This window comes from Vicugna pacos, chromosome 8 (genome assembly GCF_048564905.1).
Source record: "Vicugna pacos chromosome 8, VicPac4, whole genome shotgun sequence".
Classification (NCBI taxonomy): Eukaryota; Metazoa; Chordata; class Mammalia; order Artiodactyla; family Camelidae; genus Vicugna; species Vicugna pacos.
Window position 1 is genome coordinate 54,947,223 of NC_132994.1, and position 22,015 is coordinate 54,969,237.

General features: G+C 36.0%; 1 protein-coding gene across 1 annotated transcript in view; it reads left to right on the forward strand.

The window, feature by feature from the left end:
* The window catches only part of PEX7 (peroxisomal biogenesis factor 7), a 73,052-nt gene extending 55,164 nt beyond the window's left edge, over positions 1–17,888 (forward strand). Inside the window, exons 9-10 of the mRNA XM_072965911.1 lie at positions 2,296–2,395; positions 16,723–17,888. Of these exons, the coding sequence (XP_072822012.1) occupies positions 2,296–2,395; positions 16,723–16,791 (169 nt within the window). The 3' untranslated portion in view covers positions 16,792–17,888. The remainder of the gene's footprint in view (positions 1–2,295; positions 2,396–16,722) is intronic.
* The last annotated feature ends 4,127 nt before the right edge of the window (positions 17,889–22,015 follow it).

The window sequence follows — 22,015 nt, forward strand, 5'->3', positions numbered from 1 at the left end:
CAAGCTAAAGTTGGATGGTTTCACACCCGTGTCCTTAATGGGTATCCTAATTTTCATAAGCCCTGCCGCATATCTTGTCTTCAGTGTAGCCTTATCCTTTGACCAGCTTAAAACAACAAAATAACAATAAAAACTGCTTCCGAGGAACTTGTCAGGAGGTTATAAATGAATCCTTGTTGCTTTTTATTATCTTTAAAAAGTTCTACTAGGAGGAGGGTATAGCTCAAGTGGTAGCACACATGTTTAACATGCGTGAGGTCCTGGGTTCAATCCCCAGTGCCTCCTCTAAAAATAAATAAACCTTATCACTCCCTCCCAAAACCAAAAAACTTAAAAAATTTTTAAAAATTGGGATACAAAAAAAGTTCTACTGAAAGAAATCAATTTTTATGGTTTGTCTAAAGAGTTTTTAAATCCATTCAACTGAAATAAAATCTAAATCCCAAATGAAGTCAGAGAGCTGATACCTGGGTTTAATTGACCTTCCCGTGGAATGATTCTACTAAACTGCCCTTTGGGGTGATTGCCATGAGCAGCAGCCCAGGAAACACCATTTCTGGGTTTCCTTAAAAAGAGATGTTGAGGGTGCTCTTTACTACCTAAGCATAGGGTTTCTCCTCTGTCAACTCCCAAGGGTGAATTTCCTTCTGAGATTTCCAAGAGCAGTTTGGTTGTAGACACTATGAATTCAGGGCCTGATTATTTCTCCCTTTCTCCTTTGGCTGCTGGAAAGCTTAGCATCTCAAATTCCAGCTTGTCAAGTGTATATAATTTCATGAATGTATTTTTGTTTACCAATCTCATTGCAGGTTTGAATTTATTTTCCTACCCTTACTTTCCCTTTAACTTATTTTTTTACCCTATAAAATGCACATTTTAAAAACTATTTTGAATATTTTTTCGAACATAGCCAAGTATATACAAAATCATTTGATTATTGTTTCAAATAATGCAAATCAGTGAATAGCTATGTTTCAGAAATGAAATTACACAATTACATATTTGCTTTTGCTTATATAAACATTATCAGCATCTGGAGAATTAGATTTCAGTACAATTTCTGTCTCTAGACCCAGAGGAACAAATGCAAAGACAGCGGAGACCACTAGTATAATTTCTGAGAAAGACTGCAGCTTGTTCCCTCATTTGTTTGGACAAACAAATTTTCAAAAGTAAAATCATTCTCCTTAAACATTGTGTAGATTTCAGTAATCTGATAAATGCGCTATTTATTCATTGCCTCTCTGGTACCCACACAGTGGTTTATCCATAGCAACAGTCCTTTTTAAACTCAATAAGACCAACTCTGTATTTATTAGGGAAATGATAGCACCAGGTTAAACAAACTGACTGTTGGTTCTGTGTATTTACTCTTTCAAAGAGATCTGCTAAACCTTTGGTGTGTTCCATGTTGTGGATCATTAGGGAGACTGAATTGGGTATGACTCTATGATTCTGAATGTGCTATTTTTGTAATGTGTTTAGAGTCAAGTAATAAAGATGATCAGCAAATAAAGCTTTAAAAATAAAGTACTATTTTGTGCTTTGAAAATAGAGCCAAATTCTTCTCTGTACAGTAGAAATCAGAGGTATATCATGGTAAATATTACCACTCCCAGTCTATCGAGGATAAATAGAATACTTAATACTGGCTCAGGAAAACATATTTCAGTTTTATTTGACTCTAGAAATTACATTGATGTGGAATCTGTAAGAAAGGCTGTGCCTCAAAAAAAAAAAGGTAGTTTCAGAATTAGAGGTTTTCATAAGAGAATGGATTCTTTTTAAAGACTTAGAATTGCTGTTGAAATGAAAATTAAACCTACGATCTTTTCATGTCAGTTGTTGAGAAATGAAGTAGTGTTTTAAAACACGAAGTGTTAGAGTTCATGTAATCCAGTATCCTTATTTTACAGCCATGAATGCTTTTAGAAATTACTACAGAAGCCTAGCGTCTCTCATCTCAAATGTCCTTGTACAATATTTTAAAAAAGCAACAATTAACTATAATTTGTTATGCTTCCATCCTACAAAGTATACTAATGGGAATTTGATAAACTTCTATAAGGGCAGACTGTTTAATATTTCCATTTTGTTTTTGTTTTTTTGTGCACAATAGAATAGAGCATATTTTTTCTTTATTAAATTTTTAATGTAGATTAGTAGTGGGGCTCTGCATTTATGAATTGAACCTGCTTTGATAGAATCCTTGCTGTGTTAAATATTTCTTTTTTCTTAGATAAAAATTTTGGTAGCTTTAGCATTTAAATTATTTCTTTTTCTTTGTATTCACAGATTCTGGAACTTTTCAAAGCCTGACCCTCTTCTTGAAACAGTGGAACATCATACAGAATTTACTTGTGGTTTAGATTTAAGTCTTCAGAGTCCTACTCAGGTAATGGGTCAATCACCTCATGTTTTTTTCTACCCATACAGTTTACAAAATAGCTCTACGTGTGGCATGTGTTGCTTTTATGAACAAAATTGTTACCTTTAGGGCAGGGCAGAGTACATTTACTTAATAACCTTGAGCATTTGAAATACTAGGGAAGAAGAGATAACCAGAAATTTGACGTTCCTCTCTCCTCTTGAGAGACTGGCTTTTCTGAGAGGAAAAGGAAACTTCCCCCAAAGTATTGTGCCTAACATGTAGATCTCTGCCAATGGAAAGGGTAACAGGAGAAGAATGGAATAGGGGAGGATTGTCCCCCAGCCAATGGAAAGGGTAACAGGAGAAGAATGGAATAGGGGAGGATTGTCCCCAACCACTCCCAGTGGTTGATGGGAGTCAAGAATGTGTGGTCCTGGTTTCAGCTGCCCCACTAAGCAGTTGGGGTGACTGCAGGTCATTTTCCCCTCAGGACAGTTACCCTGTGTTGCAAGAGAGGCTTCACATGGGGAACAAAGCAGAGGAGAGTGGCTCCTGCTTTAATTTAAAAACTTCCTATTTTACCCCTTTTATTCTCTTGAGGACTTCAGAGTCAATATTTTGGATTTTAAATATTCTTCAGATTTTTTAAAAAAGTGATTTTAGTTTTGGAAATTGTAAACTCAGCTCAGAAACACTAGACTGTTGAGTGCTTAGACACTTTGCAATACAGACTATGTGAAGACACTAACATGAATGAAACAGAATAATGTGGAAATTCTACAGTATGACTAAGAAGTTATGCATTTATGATACATTTTAGAAGTTAGACAAAAAGCAAATTCCATTTCATTACTGTGCTCTTAAATTTAAATGAATACACAGGTTTCTTTTTATTTTAAGAATTTAAGACATAATTCTGAGTTTAAAATACTCTCAGACATTAGAATATTCTCATTAACAGAATAGTTGTTTGAAAATGACTTAATAGCTTCTAAGAAGAAAACTGAAATTGCAATGGATGAGATGGCATTATCTTTCATGTTAATACAGTGTGCTTTAAATGAACTAGCTCCTTTTCTGAGAAAAACATTTGTTATAGATGATTTTTTAAATAAAATAATCAGGAGGAGGGTACAGCTCAGTGGTAGAATGCCTGCTTAGCATGCACAAGGTCCTGGGTTCAATTCCCGGTACCTCCATTAAAAATAAATAAATAAATAAACCTAATTACCTCCCCCCCAAATAAAATAAAAAATAATTAAAAAAAATAATACCTGTTTGCTATTCTAATTGCAAACAAAGAGTTGTAATGTACCTACTGAAACGTGGCAGTGCTGAAGAAAGAATCCTAGATAGACCCTTTTATTTCTGTTAACCCATCTCTCTGATCCCCAGACTGTGGCCCAAGGCAGCACATGTGCCTCCCCGACACGTGGCAGTCCCTCACCCAGGTCTTGGAGAGTGCCATTGTCATATATTGGATTATTTACATTATTAATGTATGGTTTTACCAAGTAACATTAAACTTCTTTCTAGGGGAAATAAGAATCGAGTTCTTAGTCTTGTTTTTCTCACTTATTTTGTCTCAGTTATCTATTGCTATATACCAAACTTCCCCACAACTTAGTGGATTAAACACCAGTTTTCTTGCTCACAATTCTGTGAGTCAGCAATTTGGGCTGAGCTCTGAAGAACTGAGGCCAGTTCTTCTGTTGGTCTCACCTGGGGTCACTCATGTGGCTCCAGTCATCTGGCTTAACCAGTGCTAGGTGGCCTCACGCGCATGTGTAGGGTGTAGCACTGGTTGTCTTCTGAGCCACGTGTCTCCAGATGAGTCCAGGCTTCTTCACTTAGCAGTTGTACATTTCCAGGAAGACAAGAGCAAAATCTGTAAGGTATCTTCGGGACTGGACTACGAAGTCACACAGCATTCCTTCTGTGGCAAAGCAAGTCACAAGGTCAGCTCAGATTCAAAGTGTGAACGAGAGATTCCGTGTCTTGACGGATGTAGCTGCAAAGAATTTGTAGCCATTTAAAATCTACCACATTAATGTTTTGTTGGTATAGTTGGTAGTTTATTTTTGACATATTTATCCTTCATTCTCACAAATATGTAATCAAGTTTACTAACTGCATGCTGATTTAATTTTACTCTTTGTTCAGTTTGTTTTCTTAGGAAATATCTTTCTCTCACCTCTTAGAAAGTGCCTTTCCATCTGCTTTCAAAAACTTATCATCTCTTGTGATGATCTTAACAGCTGTGGGCTTTGTTGATATTACCTTTGGGCTTCTGTGTCTTAATATATTCTCTGTCTTAAAAGAGATTTTTCTTGTATTTATAATTTTCTTTTTAGCTTCTCCCTTCTTAGAGATCTGAAAAATGAGATCCAAAGACATTCTTATATTATAACCTCCTTTCTTCTTGACAAAATGTAAGATCTTGTCTTTAAAGGTTTAAAACTTGACAAATAAGTGTCTGAGGTCATTCTTTAAGGATAATTGCTGAGAAATGCTCTATGCCCTCTCTTGTTAACCAGGCTGAAGTCATCTTTCACTTCAGAAAATTTTGCTTTGAATTTTTTTCATCTGATCATGGCTTGTATGGTCCTGGCATTTTCACTTTTCTCTCTTATCCTTGTTATTTCTAAATTGGAAACCTTTTTTTTTTTCTTCTGCTTTTAGGCTTCTGATTCTAGATCTGTAATATACCCATTTGTATAACTGGGATTTTTCTGTATTAATGTATTTTTAGAATCCCTGACTTTGTACTCTGCAGTATCGACTCTGTTCTTTTTAAATGCTCATTGATACTTAGTTTAGTATTATATAAGCCGGGTGCAGGTTTATATATCATTACACGTTTCTTTTAGAAGATAGTTATTTCTTTTTTAAATCTCTTTTAAAGTAGACATTATTAGTTCATTCCAAGATACCACTCTGTATGTTTAATAAATGTATCATTTTTTCCCATGATGAAATTGGGAAATTGTATTTAAAAGAAAGAATATTACCCATAGTCTTGCCATTCTAGAAGGAATCTCTGTTATACTATATTAATATATTTCCTTTCAGTCCTTTCTTTAGGAATTTTTATGTGAAGTGTAACACCTATACTGCAAAATGCACTTATTTTAAGTGCACAACTCAATAAGTTATCAAGAAGTGACACCATACCTGTGTAACCACCATTTAGGTTAAGTATAGAACACTCCCAGCATCCCAGAAAGCCCACTCCAGCTTCCTCCCAAGTCTTATCCCTCTCTCTTTCCCAGGTAACTACTGTTCCAGTCATTTTGTGTACATATTTTTCACAGTTGTGGTTATACCACATATATGAATTTACCTTCTGGGACTCCCAAATACTTGGTAAACATAATCTTTAATGAATGAATTTTCTATTCATGATAGGAACATGTAGATACTATGAAGATTTTTCCTTAAAATAGGGTGGAAGAAATTTTGTGTATTTTCATTTTGTCTCAGTGGAAGATGCTTAGCTTTGGTTCTGATTTAAACTAGATCTGTAGGTGTGTTTTTTAAAGTATCTTTGGCTTTATTGATATTTTAGTAAAAACAATACAAGTTCTCTCTATATATATTGAATCATTATATTGTATACTTGAAGCTAATGTTATATGTCAGTTCTATCTCAATTTTAAAAAATAAAATAATAAAGAAACAACAACAAAAAATAGAGTATCATTAAAAAATTCAGCTCATGTTTTGATTCAAATTTCTGTTCCCACAATCTTAGATATCAGGCTTAAAGGTTGACAGTGGATAAAATTTTTGAATTTTCAGTATGAGGTTAGAAAATCAGATTTTAGAAGATGACTAGCATTATTGGTAGTTAGAATATCCATCCTGTTCACCTTTAATCTGAGGTGGTATTTTCTGCATCTGTCACAGACTAGCGTTAGAGTTGAAAAGAACATGTGCCAGAGGCATCCAGTGTCCTCAGGCATTAGTCCCTGTTGTTTCCTTTTGGATGCTCTTGTAATTGCATAATTTTTAGTTTAAAATTGTATAACTGGTGCTTGTTTTTCCCCTAGCTGTAAACCCTTCCCCAGTTCCAGCTCTGTAGGATCTTGGTGTCTCCTGTGTCCACTGCCCCCTGCACTGCATGGACAGCCCTTGAAGTGAGAGTTTCCAGAACTGTTGATACCTTGGCCTTTGCTGCCTCTGGGCTCCTGTTCCTGAATCAGTCAGCCACTCTCTTGCTCATTTTTCTCTCTCTAGACTATAGAGCATTGCTTCTTTAAAAAACAAGCAAAAATACTGACCTGACACACGACAAATTACTTTTTCAAAAAAAGCTTCGTTTAGGCTCTTGGTCCTACTCAACTTACCTCTGAAGTCTTTTTGATTTTCTAGACCATTCTCCACAATGTCTTTCTTCACCCTTCTACAGGATCATAAACACTCTGGACATTTTTTCTTACCTCCTCCTTAATTGTAAAAATAGACAAGAATGAATACCTTCTTCCAGCCCTGTCATCTCAGAATATTTATGTCCTGTCTCTACCCTCCACCCTCTTTCCAGTGAGTTCCTAATTTTCTCACTGGCTTCATCCAGATCTTTGCTTCCCCAGTAATCCACAGGCGTTTTTTGTTTGTTTGTTTGTTTGTTTATTTTGGTTTGGTTTTTGTTTTCATAAGATCTTCAATCAGTTCTTTTCTCTATTTTCAAAACTCACTTGACCCCACTGTTTTACCGTCCTATCAGCAAATTTGGTTTCTCTTCTATCATTAGACATCAAGAATTAGTAGTTTACCTGTTGCGTTTAGTTTCTCAAAGTCAACACTCTCTTTTAAGCCCCCATATCTGTCTCTCTTTCATCATTCAGTTGAAGTTAAACCCCAAAATTTCACCAGTAAAAGCTCCTGAAAACCAAGTTAACCTTTTCTCAGACTTTTTTTTGAGCTATATAATTTTGGTTTTTTTAGAGAAAAATCTTCCCCTCCTGTTGCTTTAATGCTCTCCATGCTAACCAGTTGCTCCTTACCTCTTTGCTAAATAACTTTATTTCCTTTGCCAGTTTCTTCCTTACCATCCTTCTGAAAGCAGGTATTCTCCAATATCCAAGTCTTAGTCCTCTTATATGCACCTTGAAGCTGTCATTTAATTATATGCTAGTGATGCTTGACCCATTTATCCAATTGCCTTTACTGTGTAGTCACAATAGATATTGTAGTACTTTTCCTTCAGAATTCTTAACCTGGCCAATTGATTGCATGATGGAGCCAGAATAAAGACTGGGAAATCATCCTGGTTCTCTTGTTTCTCTTGGCACCCCTAAATTCAAATGACATCAAGTTTTTGAATTTTTCCTCACCAGTATCTCTAAAATGTGGACCATGCCCTTCTAGCTCCACTGCCTTAGATAAGCATTTATTAGTATCTCTGCCTTGGATTACTACAGTAATCTCTGAACTGGTGTCTGATCTCTTTCCATCATTCCACTGATTCTCAGCACTGCTTATGGGGAGAGCTTTCCATAATGCAAATCTGATTTTCTTAGTCCTTGACCTGAAATATACCAGTGGCCCCATTAAAGGCAGGAATAATATAAGATTTACCACCATTACTGCTGTTAATCAACATGGTTCTAAAAATTGTAGCCAATTAGTAATAGGAGAAAACAAAATGGAATTTAATATTTTTAAAAGGTAGAAAATTTTATCTTTATCTGTACTTCATACAGTTGTTAAATGTTATAATCCAAAAGCATTCACTTCAAACCTACTAAAAATAAGATTGGTAAAAATATGCAAAAATGAATACTGTGTAGATACCAGTAATCAACAGTTAGAAAATAAAATGGAAAAAATTATTTTTACATGACAACAACTGTGTGTATGTGTGGAACATAAAAGAATAAAAATTTGAAAATGTGCAAGACTCTAGATGAAGAAAATTATATACCTTTACTAAGAGACCTTTAAGAAAAAGACTGGAATAAATGAACAGACATACCATGTTCTTGTAACAGAATACATTTTTTTTCCCTTATGGCTGCCATTTTTTTAGGCCTTTCCAATCTAATAAGAATATTACATTTGCCTCCTAACAAGTCTTCTTCATTTTGTAACACATGGTCAGCCACTCCTGTGATTGCCCTTTGACTACTCTGACCATTAACTTTCTGCCATACTAGTTATATATATACAAGTTTTAATTTGCAAGTCAGCACAGTTACATTGTCATCTTCATCATGTCATGTCAGAAACCTTTCAAGAAGCAGCTCATTACCTCCAGGGTGGAGTCTGAACTGTTAATCTTGCTACCAAGATTCAATATAATCTGTGTTGTTTTCTAATTTTATTTCTCACTGTCCTAGGTAATCTTGCTATTACATACCAATTACATTTTATTATTTGTCATCATTTGCCACTGTTTCCTTTGCTCTCCTCCACTTCTGCTTATGCAGAGTATTTCTGCCTTTCCAAGTCCAAGACAACGTCTTATCTTCCTTCTCTCCTTCCCCTCAACCCCCTTTTTTTCCTGCTTCAGTAAATATTTGAGTGCCAACCATGTGCCAGGAGTTAGATAGTGAATTAATGGAAACTACTCAGTACATATATATACTAAGTGAATGTTGAGTGAATGAATGAGGGCAGGAATGAATGAAAGGACTTTTTTTTTTTAGTATATTAGTCAACAGTTTCCTTATTTCTACTTAAACTCCATAGTGATTAACATAATAAACCAGGTTCTTCTCTGTAGTTTCTTCCTTTGGGAAGCTGGTTGAGTAAATAAGATGTGTTTTCTTTAGCCCATAATTTTAATACACTGCAACATAATAAATAGGCTGCTTTTTCAAAATAGAGTTGACTTAGTGATTTCTTTCATTCTCTCTACATTCTTCAGTCTATTTCTCTGGTACATTTTTGCCAAAGAGGTCATATATCATAAAGATAATTATAGTGGATTGAACAAGTTTCCAAAGAGCAAAAGCAATTGTCCATAAAATTGAGAGAACGGAGTATAATGATAAATAGGAAATATGGAAAACTTGTCAATAAAGTAAATCTCTTAATGGGTCCATAGCAATTCTTGTTATATTAACAGCCATATTAAATCATTTGAAGTAAATTACCTTATTGGTGGCATACGTAAACATTTTAATACAATGGAGAAAATTGATAAAATTAAGGAATATAAATTCATTTTCTAAACTATACATGTATTGAAAGTCTGGTATTTTCATTATAATGTTTCCTTTTCCAAAATTTGCATTTATAGGATCATTATTATTAAGGATCAAGTCTTATTTGAGCCACCAATGATTAATTTTTATTATAAACTCCTTATTGACTAGATGTTTCTTAAATATCCTTGGGTCTGCTGTAGACTCTAGCCCCATACTTTGCACATAGGAAATGGTAAAATATTTGTTTAATACAGCTGCCCTCAAGCATTCCATATATGATGATGTCATGATGTATGTGTTATAGCTGTATTCAGAAATTAATAGGCTATATTGACAGATAATAAATTTCTATTCAATTTTTCAGGAATGCTTCATTAGATGTTTTAAAGAAACTGAAGCATTAGGGCAATAGCAAGAAATTCATATTTCTAATTAGTGTGCTAATTCTTAAAACTTAGAAATATTGTGCTATTAAAAGTGAAGTTGAAATAACTAAAAACAGAAGTTATATGGAATCTTACCCTATTAGGTATTTTTCACTATCCTAGAAGATAGCAGCTTTTAAAAATAACAATGGAAAAGATTGATCCTCTCTTCAAATTTTACATTAAGCAAAGAAATATAAAACATTTTGGCAAACCATTTTTTCTGTAATGTTGATAATTTTCATTTTGATTTAATAAAGTTTACGCTTTGATCTCAGATTAAAGAAAATTTAGAGGACAAAGGGGTGAAATGTACTACAAATGGGGGCTTGCAGGATAAGAAATAAATTTTCCACTTAAATATCCTTGGACAGAAGATGTAGGACCTGGAGGCTCCTGCCCTGTGGTGTCCACATGCACACTCACCATAAGGGGAGAGGGTCAAACAAGATAGGCCTTGGCAGCTAGCCTTCAAGAAACCTTAGACAAGAGTCAGACAGGAGTCAGGAAAAAGCCTGTCTCAAAAGATTAAGAATTTCATCAGAGGACTTAAAATGAAATTTAGTTGCCTTAAAGCTAAAGCTCTTAGTTCTTCATTTATTCTTTTTTTGTTGTTGAAGTATATAGTTGATTTAGACTATTGTGTTAGTTTCAGGTGTATAGCATAGTGGTTCAGTATTTTTGCAGATTATATTCCATTATAGGTTATTACAAGATAATGAGTAAATTCCTTGTGCTATACAGTGTATCCTTGCTTATCTATCATATATATAGTAGTTTGTATCTATTAATTCCACACCCCAAATTTGTCTCTCCCCCACTTCCCCTCCTCTTTGGTAACATTTGTTTTCTATATCTGTGAGTCTGTTTCTATTTTGCATGTACATCCATTTATAGTATTCTTTAGATTCCACATATAAATGATACCATATGGTATTTGTCTTTCTCTGGTCTTCATTTATTCTTATTTATCGACTGCCTAGAATACTTCCCTTCCCCCGAAATGTATATACACACAAAATGTTGCATTTATGGACTTTCTGAAGCCCATCTGTAGATTGTGGTTTAAAGACCCCAGGCTATAGATCAGCCCTAGGTGATACCAATGAAACTGCTCCCAGGACCACACCTTGAGAACCAGTGCTGTGATGATGGGGACCAGTCATCTGTGTCTTAACAAGCCGTCCATGTGATTCTAATGCACGTCAAAGCTTGAGAACCACTGCCCCATAGAAATGCCACCAGGAAACTACAGTTTAATAGTATGCTTTTGACTTATTTGAGATTGAGATGTTTATTTAAAAAAGGAACAGCCATATGAAAAATGACTTTAATATCTCTTGTAAACCCACTCTTTTGGCATTGAATGATTTTTGTAATGGTGCTATACTATATATTTCTCTAATAGTCAGGTGCCAGGAAAAACCTTTTCTCTCTTGATGAGCTGGTAAATTTATCATGATATTTGCATGTCTTATATTATTGTTTGCCTTTTCTACCTTTGCTGCCAGAAGGTGTAGATAGAGCTCAATTCATACCCAATTTTAGCAATTATTCTTAGCCTCTTTTTCTAGTATAGTTATTGGCCCCTTCTCCCTATTTCATGTTTGTTCTTTAAATGAAATGGCTTTTCTGTGGCCATGTTAAAGGATGATTTTCAAAACAGCAATCATGGCTCTCGTACAAATATAACATGAACATGTGTCAAAAATTTTACATAACTCATGAAAGATTTTACAACTAGCTCAAATGAACCAAAGAACAGACACATATAGGCAATCGCTGAATATGGAAATGAATTTACTAATAGGTGAGAACTGGTCAATATCCACAGGGCAATAACTTTTAATGATTAGAATCACCTCTTAGGGGACAGGACGAGGCATCAGCTGCATCTTCACCGGACGACCTTCACTTGCAACTTTAATGGATGAGAATCATTTGATTACTATCAGTTTTCTATAACTTCAGAGTTGTAAAATAATCCAGTCAAAGACAGTGGAAGGCATAGACCCCTATAGAATCAGGTAACCCGGTGGGGCCTTAGGACAATGCCAGCATTCCACTGAAAGAACACCTATCAGTGTTTTGCTGATTGCAGTCTTTCAGTTTTTCCTGACAGCAAAGTGATGGGCAAAGTAGTGAGTCCTCATCTTGGAGACTGAAATGGAGAAGGAGGATCTTCAGTAAATGAGAAAGGAGATACCCTGTTCTCATCTTCTCATTCTCTATCCTGAGTCTGGCCTAGAAGGAGTCTTCATGGCCAGGAATGCATTCCTGGGAATGGGAGGGAAAAATGGCTTTGTCATGAAGAAGCAGGATGGGAGCTGGGGAGATTCCTTGCTGTGTTTGACAAGCTAAAGAATGAGTGGATCTCATCCTGTAATGCAGATTATTTATTTTTATATCATTTGCTTTACTTACGTATTTTTTGGTTCTTTTGTTAACCCTTCTTTTTAGCAAAGTCTTTCTTTTTTTTCCAATGTCTTTCAGGCTGGCCTCAGATAGGTGGCCTCAGATAGGTCATTTAAAAAAATAGGCTCGTGTTTTCCTCAGTCATAGAACTAAGTAGGAAGTAGTATCTCCAAGGCCACTGGGGTAGTGATGATAATTAATGAGAGCCCCCCCCACCTCAACCCTGGCCCCCTGGGGACCACACAGTCATGTTTCCTTTACTGAGAAGTCTCTACAGTGCCTACCTTAAAGAATCTGGAGCATCTTTATTAGTTTAGTAAAGTGCTTTTTTTCTTCCCTCATTATTATTTTTTTAATTGTAAGGTTTTTTAAACTTACAGCACTAGATGGGATTTAATTAGTTAGTAGAGAAATAGCGTTTGCATTAATTTGAAACATCTATTCATAATTCTGTATTATTGCAGTTTCAATTCTTTCTCATATTACCGACTAATTTAGTATAAAGTTATGAACATTTGCTGATTCAGTGCCTTGACATTTGTTAGTTATCGCAAGTTCTGCGTAAATGAGAAGCTGGATTGAAGAGTGCTAATAAGGATTCAGAAACATAATTTACGGTTCCCTTATATTAGAAGCCTAAGTGTCATTTCTCTGATTCTCTTTTCCATAATAGTTGACACTTAACATGCAGACAAGGCCCAGCACTTGGAAAAAAACATACATAGATGAGACGGGTAAATTCTTATAATGATCTTTGTGTCTCGTGATATAAAAATTTACAACTGCAGGATTAGGCAGATAGTGAATGCAATTGGCCTTTGATGTTGAGTGGACAGACTCAACAGATTGACCTTCCGGTTCCAGCTCTGCTGCTTTAGTGTGAACATGAGAAAAAGATATTCTCTGTGATCTTAATCTGTAAAATACATTCTTTGAGCTAATCTTTATTGAGTCATTGTTATGTTGTAGCAAGACATGGTCCACGCCCTCAAAGAGCAGAAGACATGCACGTCAATAAATAAGTACAGCCGAGTATGACAGCACTGTGCGTGACTTCATAGAGGAGGTGCTGCTTAAAAGGATTCTTCCAAAGAGAGGTATCCTCTCCAGGCAGAACAGGTGAGGGACAGAGGCAAGGGGAGGGAGAGAGAGGTTGTTCAGAGGAGGGTATCAGCGACAGAAACAAGAGCACAGAGGCACGAACAAGATCCCCGAATTTGAGTGTGTGAGCTTCGTGCAATGAGAAACAAAAAAGTGGGTAGCAACCAAATCTTGAAGAGTCTGGTATTAAGAAAGTTTGACTAAAAGGTCTCTAATGCTTTCTCTAGCTTCAATTCTGATCTAAGATATTGTTAATGAATGATAAGGAGTTAATATGTTCCGATTAATCTAAGCAGTTCTTGTATTCTATAGTGACAGCCAAGTAATTAGATTGACCAAGACTATGAGTTCCCTTGTGTAACTTTCAGCCTTTGCAGCCATTAAAGGGCAGGAAATAAATACAGTGCAAATAACTTTGGTCAAATCTCTCTTTTGGACTTCATCCTTCATGTTACCATCTACATTTCTTCTTTTTTTTAATTGTGGAAATTTTCAAACGTAAAAAAAACAAACAATAGGATAATGCACTTCCATTACGCAGCTTCAGCAATTATCAACACTCTTGTTTTATTTATTCCTTTTCTCATATCCCACTCCTCATTCATTTATTATGATTGTTACTGTCATTATTATTCTGACTATTTTTAGGTATCATTTACATATATTGAATGTACAAATCCTAGCTATAGGCTTTTGACAAACAGATAGACTTGTGTAATCTACATCCAATCACAATACGAAACATTTGCATCTTCCTCCAAATTTCCCTTTTATCCCCTTTTAATCTCTCTCTAGTCCCACCCCTACCACTAGCTGAAAAGACAAAGCAAATCATTGCCCTAATATTTTTGTCTACCTTAGGCTAGTTCTGCCTGTTTTAGAACTCATATGATGGAATCTCCTGTATGTACTCTTTTGTTTCTGGCTTCTTTCCCTCCGCTTATTATCTGTGAGATTCGTCTATGGTGTCGCATCCATCAGTAGTTTCCACCTTCGTATTGCTTTGCAACATTCTGTTCTGTGCATTTACCACAATTTCTTTTGTCAAGGGACATTTTGGTTGTTACCAGTTTTGTGCTATTGTGAATGAAGTAGCTGTGTACATCCTTGTATATGTTGTTTTGTAAGGATGTTTTAATGTATGTTAGAAAAACCTCTAGGACTGGAATCACTAGGTGTATGTTTAACTTTATAAGAAACAGCCAGTTTTCCAGGGTGGTTATACCAGCAAGGTATGAGACCTATAGCTTCTCTTCATCCCTGCTAACATTTGATATCGTCTATCTTTTTGGTGGGGCTGGGGGTGGTGGTAGGTGATTAGGCTTATTTAATTCCTTTTTAATGGAGATACTGAAGATTGGACCCAAGACTTCATGTGTGCTGAGTATGCACTCTACCACTTGAGCTGTACCCTCTCTTCTGATATGGTCTATCTTTAATATTAGCCATTCTCATGAGTATGTAGTGGTATCTCATTGTTGTTTTTATTAGCATTTCCTTGATGCCTAGTGATAATGATGTTGAACATTTTTTCATGTGCCTATTGGTCATTCATATATATTTTTAAATGTTAATAAAGTCTTTTGCTCATTTTTAATTGGGTTATCTTTTTATTATTAAGTTATGATAGTTACTTATATATTCTGGATGTAAGTTCTTTGCCAGATGTACGTTTTGTGACTGTTTTCTCCCACTCTGTGTCTTGTTAAAGTGTAGTCAGTTTACAATATTGTGTCAATTTCTGGTGTACAGCATACTGTTTCAGTCATACATATACATACATATATTCCTTTTCATATTCTTTTTCATTATAGGTACCTATAAGATATTAAAGCAGTATCTTTTGATGATCAAAAGTTTTATTTTTGATTGAGTCTAAGTTATCTAATTTTTATGGTTATGGCTTTCTGTGCCCTGTTTAAGAAATCTTTATTTAGCTTCAGATTGAGAATATATTTCCCTGTGTTTTCTTCTAAAAGGTTTATACCTTTAACTTTTGTATTTAGGTCTATGGTCTGTCCATCGCAAATGAACTTTTGTTTACGGTGTGAAATTGAGACTGAGCTCATTTTTTTCCATATGGACATCCAGTTTTAGCATTATTTGTTGGATTGTTTTGGTACATTTGTTGAAAAGCAGTTTTCCAAGTATGGGGTCTGTTCCTGAGCTCTGTTCTGTTCCTTTGATCTGCTTGTATAGCCTTACTCCAATAGTACATTGTCTTGATTACTGTAGTTTTATAAGTCTTGAGTCAGGTAGTGTAAGTAGTACAACTTTGTCATTCTTTTTCAAGATCCTTTTGGCTATTCTAGGTCTTCTGCATTTCCATGTAAACTTTAAAAGTCACCTTGTACATTTTTATTAAAAAGTCTGCTGGGATTATGAATTATTTCTAAATTGGGGGAGATTTAACTTCTTAACAGTATTGAACTCATGAACATGGTATATTTTCTATTTATTTGCGCCTTTAATTTCTCTCAGTAATGTTTTAGTATCTTTTTGCATTTTGTTAAATGCATTTTGCATTTTTTGTTAAATGTACTAGTAAGTATTCTGTATTTTGATGCTATTATAAATGAATTTTTCATTTTAATTTTTTAGTTTTTCCTGTTAATATACAGAAATGTAATTGATTTTATATATTAATCTTACTCCCTGAGACATTGCTACACTCACCAAATTTTTAACACACCTTTCCCAAGCATGACGAACTGTCTTCCCTTCATGTTTTATATGACTTTTTAGACTTGAATGTCCCTTTCTGCCCCTAGAGAGGGCCAGTATGAATGCCACGGCATTTGCGAAGTCTTCTGACACTGCCCCAGTTGGATTCCAATATTCCCTCCCCTGGGAGTCTCTATTAGAGCACTTTCCACTTTGGGTTTTGTATGAGACATTCTTTGAAGGCAAGAACTGTACTTCATCTCCTTTTTTTTATCCCCAAAATAGCTAGTATAGTGCCTTGGTTCACAGTTCAGGAATGTATCTTTTCAACATTTATCTCAGGATATAGGGAATTATGTAGCTCTGATGGGAAATCCTTATAGGCAACTTCAATCAATTGGAAACAATCCCCGAAATGTATCTTGAAAAGGGAGAAAAGACCTTTTTTCAAAAATGTACCTCTCTGTTCTTCCTATTTAAAGACATGTTTGCTGGTGGATGATCTACTTGCAGCCTAAATGACTTAGGCTTTTGCTGCCAGTTTTGAACGTTTGTAGGTTATGTTTCCTCTTGCTTCCTTTTTGTTTTCTAGGTGGCTGACTGTGCTTGGGATGAAACGATAAAGATATATGATCCTGTTTGTCTTACCATGCCTGCTTGAGATAAGCTACTCCATTCAGAAGCAAAGGATATTGACTGAAGAACATTGCTTAACAGGAATTAAATGATTGATAACAGAGATTTTATGCTTTTATATATATTCAGATTTCAAATTGTAAGTTTATTCTGGAATCAGTTTTGAGGCAGCTGATAAAGACTTTGGCTCACTATTTAAGCCTGGTACATAAGCCATATTTCTTAAAAACCTAAGAAATAATTGATGTTATGGTATATCATATAGTATCTATTAAAATATAACCTCTCTACTGTAAAGTGGATTAAATATAGAGGTCTGTAGACTATATGATAGTGATATATTTCATTTTTAATTTGTCATTTTTGATGTAAAATATAATCACTGCTGTTGATAAAAATCACAATAAACTGCATCCCTTGGTCATTTATGATTTTATGACACCCCCAGCAAGGTTGCTTTTTCTAATATAGTATCTATATGAGTATAATACTGTATAATATAGAGGTATCTATGGTTCAGTAGCAGGGTTCTAATAACTGCTGAATAAGTCAGCATGAGTCAGTCAGCCATACTGAGCAGCTACTCTATGCTTGACACACAGAATGAATGAGATTCTCTCAAGGATTGGTGTCTGTCATGCTTTAAGAACATGGAATGCTGAGAGTGAGGGCTTAATGTGTTTCTTACATTTAAACAAATACTTTTAGGTATTATATTCATGACCCTATATTTCTCTCCTCTTATTTCTCTACTATTATATCAAAAAAAAAAACTGGTCACTGGCCAAAAAGTCTTAAGTCCTACTAGGGTTTCAAGAAATTACCCTTGAAACTAAGTCACGAAAGCCCTAAGTAATGCTATAAACCCTCCTGACTACCTCCCTAAGACTTGAAAAATCTCTAGGTGCTGATGACCTGTGAAGAAAAGTAGATTAAAGGGAAAGATTAGTGAAATAGATAACTTTACATAACATTTATATTTTTATATAATATTAAAGTGTGTTATAAATGTCAAAAATTGTCATCAAATTTTTAACAAGTTTTTGAGAATTTTTAAAGAGCAAAACATACTTGTAATCAGAAAAATAAATAAATTAAAATAAATGTATATTTTCTAATTTACATATTTCCTGTTCACTTGGTACAGAAAAAATTGAGTGCTTACAAAATGCAAAAAACAAGACTACATAAGGCTTGAGGGCAAAGACTTCGTCCTAGTCCCAGGCTTGGCCCTAGCACCATGCCTGACACCTAGAAGGTGTTTAATGAATATTTGTTAAATGAATGCATGATCTCAGGGAAAGTATAACTTTTCAGTTTTTATACCAGTCAATGCTAGTTGTTTTTGAGAGGCCCCAGAAAGAGGACACTGCTTCACATGAGTGCATTGTAAGGAACAAGGAGCTCAGACATACCCTTTGAACTGTCAGGATGATGAGGTAGGTTCACAGAGCTGTTTCGGATTGCTTCCCTCCATAAGAACTGAACTATCAGACCAAGTGCAGTGCAGTAAAAGCCGGTTCACAGTGAATGTTCTCTGTATCAGCAGACTTTATAATTGACCTTTTAAAATACCTAACCCAGATCATATTTACAATGAAATGAAATTATTTTTCTTTTAGAATGCAAGAGATTTTTAAAATAAAATCATTTGAAACAAATACTTGTGATTTAAAAACTAACATCTCTCTTGATTTACTTTTCCCTCTATTTTGGGGATGTTAGAGATATTTGAAACACTAACTTCATATGCTTAACTCAGGTCCTTAGAGTCTCTCAATCTGAAGGAGGGTGGGTGAACATTTATCAGTGGGTTCCCTGGAGCTGGGATTGGAAAACTAGAGGGAAATGAGCCAGATTCTGTGCTGGAAGGGAATGCACAAGATTTTTGAATTCTTGGTAATTCACAAACCAAGCAGCCTCTGGGCTTTTAGAGGACAACCAGTCATTCTCTCTGAGGAAATCGGAATTTGTCTCCTAGCTACTGAATTCTTAGGTTTCATCCTGTCTGCCTCCCCAAGTTCCTCTTCCACCTGCAGTGACAGCACAGCTCTGAAGAGTGAATGCAGGAAAGGGGAACTCAGGTCACTGAGCACCATTTGTGATCTGGGCACTACATGAGATGCTTTCTGTAGCTTATCCCTTTTAATCTTGGTAATGTCCCTGCAAGGAAGCCCTCCCATTTTCCAGACAAGGAAATGAAGGCTGTTGGGAGTCATAATAAGTCAGGAAGTATGGAGCTGGAATTTGAAATCTGCTATGACTGAATCCAAGCCCATGGCTCTGCCACGTGGCCTCCTTTTCCTAGAATGAACAGAAGTTGGCCCACTGAGAAATAGGAATGATGTGGGACTCTTTGGTGACTAGATCCTGATCAGTCTGAGAGAACTGACAAAATTGTGTTTTCACATCTAAAGAGCTAAGAAGCTGACCCTGGGTCTGGAGTGACCCTACCAAGGTATATGACCCAGGGAGACCCAGGCTGAGAGTCCCCTGTCCCTTCTGCCTTTGGCATGTTTTAACTGTATATCTTAGCTATAATTTGGCTCTTCCAGGAATGAATTCATTAATTTCTTATTTAACAGGCCTCTTCTTGAATGAGATAATCCACTTATGTTTTTCACTTTTACACTGACTATTCCCAAATCTCCTGCCTTCTCCACTTGGGTCTCCCACAGCCTTTGCACTCATTTTCTTTCTTTTCACATAAGGGATTTATTTTATTTAAGTGTAGTTGATTTACAGTGTTGTGTTAATTTCAGGTGTACAACAAAGTAATTCAGTTATTTTCATAGATACAGATACAAATGTATATTTTTCAGATTCATTTTTCCATTACAGGTTATTACAAGATATTGAATACAGTTCCCTGTGCTATACAGTAGGTCCCCATTGTCCATCCATTCCACATGTAGCAGTGTGTATATGTTAATCCTCAAACTCCCAATTTATCCCTACCTTCCCCTTTCCCCTTTGATAACCATAAGTTTGTTTTCTATGTCTGTGAGTCTGTTTCTGGCTTGTACATAATACCCTCATTTCTTTTAACTAAACTCATCTTGCTCACTAAATGGGCTCCATCTGCACGTACTTTTTTCTTTTGTTGCCAGAACTGTCCACCCAGGCACTCAAGTAAAGTCCTACATGCCACCCTTGTTCCCTCCCTTATTCGCACCTCTCCACTCCAAGACACAGCAAATAGGTCACAAAGTCTCTTACCCCCTAAACACTTCTCCAGTCTGTCTCTTCCCCTCAGTCCAACCACTGTTGCCCTGGTTCAAGCCGTTATTAGTTTTTCTCTGGATGATCACAGAAGCTTCCTAAATGATGTGTCTGTTTCTAGTTCGGTGCCCTCGGAGCCATCCTCCTCAACACAGCTGCCGGAGGCTGATCTGAAATGCAATCTGATTACATCAATTTCTGTATAAAACCTTTCTCTGCTATAGGATTGCCTACAGGAAAAGTTCAAGCTCACTAACCAGGCAGCCAACGTCCTGTGGGGCTAAGCCCTTGGAGCATTGCTTCTCTCCACGTTGTCATGAACTTTGTGCTCCAGCAATACCAGTGTGCTCGCAAACTCCCCATGTAAATAATGCAGGTTTTCATTTCTGTCTTTGCTCAAGCTAGTCTATGTGCCTGGATTGCCCTGCTCTTGGCTTGGCAAGTTCTTACCCATCGTTTGAAAGTCATGTGAAATAACTAAAGAAAAAGTTTGACAACATACAAAAATTAAAATAGCAAAACACACCATAGCAAAGCTAAAAGACAGAAAACATATTGGAAGGATATATTTGCAATCTATGTAGCAAATGGTTTAATATCCAGCACTTATAAAGTGTGCTTAAAAATCACTAAGAAGACAACCAAACATAAAAGTGGGCAGAGGATATCAACAGGCAGTTCACAGAAATAGAAAAACAAATGTTTAATACACTTCAAAAAGATACTTAGTCAAACTTTGTCTCATTGATGACAAAGAAATGCAAATTAAAATGAGAGCCCATTTTTTTCTTGCTTATTAGCTTGGCAAACATTCAAAATATTGATAATATCCAACATTGATTAAAGTGAGAGTACTGTTATGTACCTTTCTGGAAGGCAGTTTGGCAATAAAGATTTTAAATTAACTCCTTGATCCAGCAGTTCCAGTTCTAGGACTCCCTGCCTGCACCCACCCTCCCCCACCAAATACTTAACAGACATATCTAAGATCAAATGTTTTTAGGGTATTCATTGCATCATTGCTTGGTAAAACGTAGACAGCTATCCAGAGAAGAAAGTTTATACTATAGAAGAGTCATTTAAAAGAATAAGGTAGAACTACGTGTGCTGACATGGATGAATAGGTTGCTACTGATACGTGTATTAATTATCTATTTCTGTGTAACAAATCAGCCCCAAACCTAGCAGCTTTACAGTTTCTAGCGGTTTGGAATCCAAGAGTGGTTGAGCTGAGTTGCTCTGGCTTAGAATCTCTCATGACATTGCAGTTAAGCTGTCAATGGGGTCTGAAGACATCTGAAGCCCAACTGGGGCTGAAGGATCAGCTTCCAGAGTCACTCACAGGATTGTGAGCTGGCCTTAGATACTCACCATGTTGAATCCTCCACTGGCTGTCCCACAGTCCCTACAACGTGGCACCTGGCTTCCCCCCAGAGTAATACCAGAGAAGGGGGAAATTCAAGAAGAAAGCCTCGGCCTTTTACACACTAATCTCAGGAGAGACGCCATCATTTCTGCTGCGTTTTGCTATTGGTCTCTTAGACCAACTGTGACAATGTGGGAGGAGGGGTTAACAAGGGTGTAAATATGAGGAAGCCAGAGATCTCTGGGGACTCTCTTGGAAGTTGGTTAAAGTGATATGATTTTAAAAAGAGCAAATTATAGACAAGTGTATACAATATCCTAATTTTATAAAGGCAATTATGTATGTATAAATACACGTACAAGAAAAACTGAGAGGTTCACACCAAACTCTTAACAGTAGTCAGCTCTGTGTAGTGGAACTGGGGGTGAGAATAGTGAAGAGAGCATGTTCATTTATTATTTATAAAGTTTGTTCATTTATTATTTACGAAGTTTTCCTTTTACATACTATAATGAGCATGTGTTACTTTCACAATTAAAATAATGAAATTAGACCTTATTTCCTCCTCCAGGAAGCCTTCTCTGATATGCTTCTCAAGCTGACATTATTGCCGTCCTCAGCGCTCTCCTGTTTCTGCCACAAGCCCCCACTGTTGCATAAG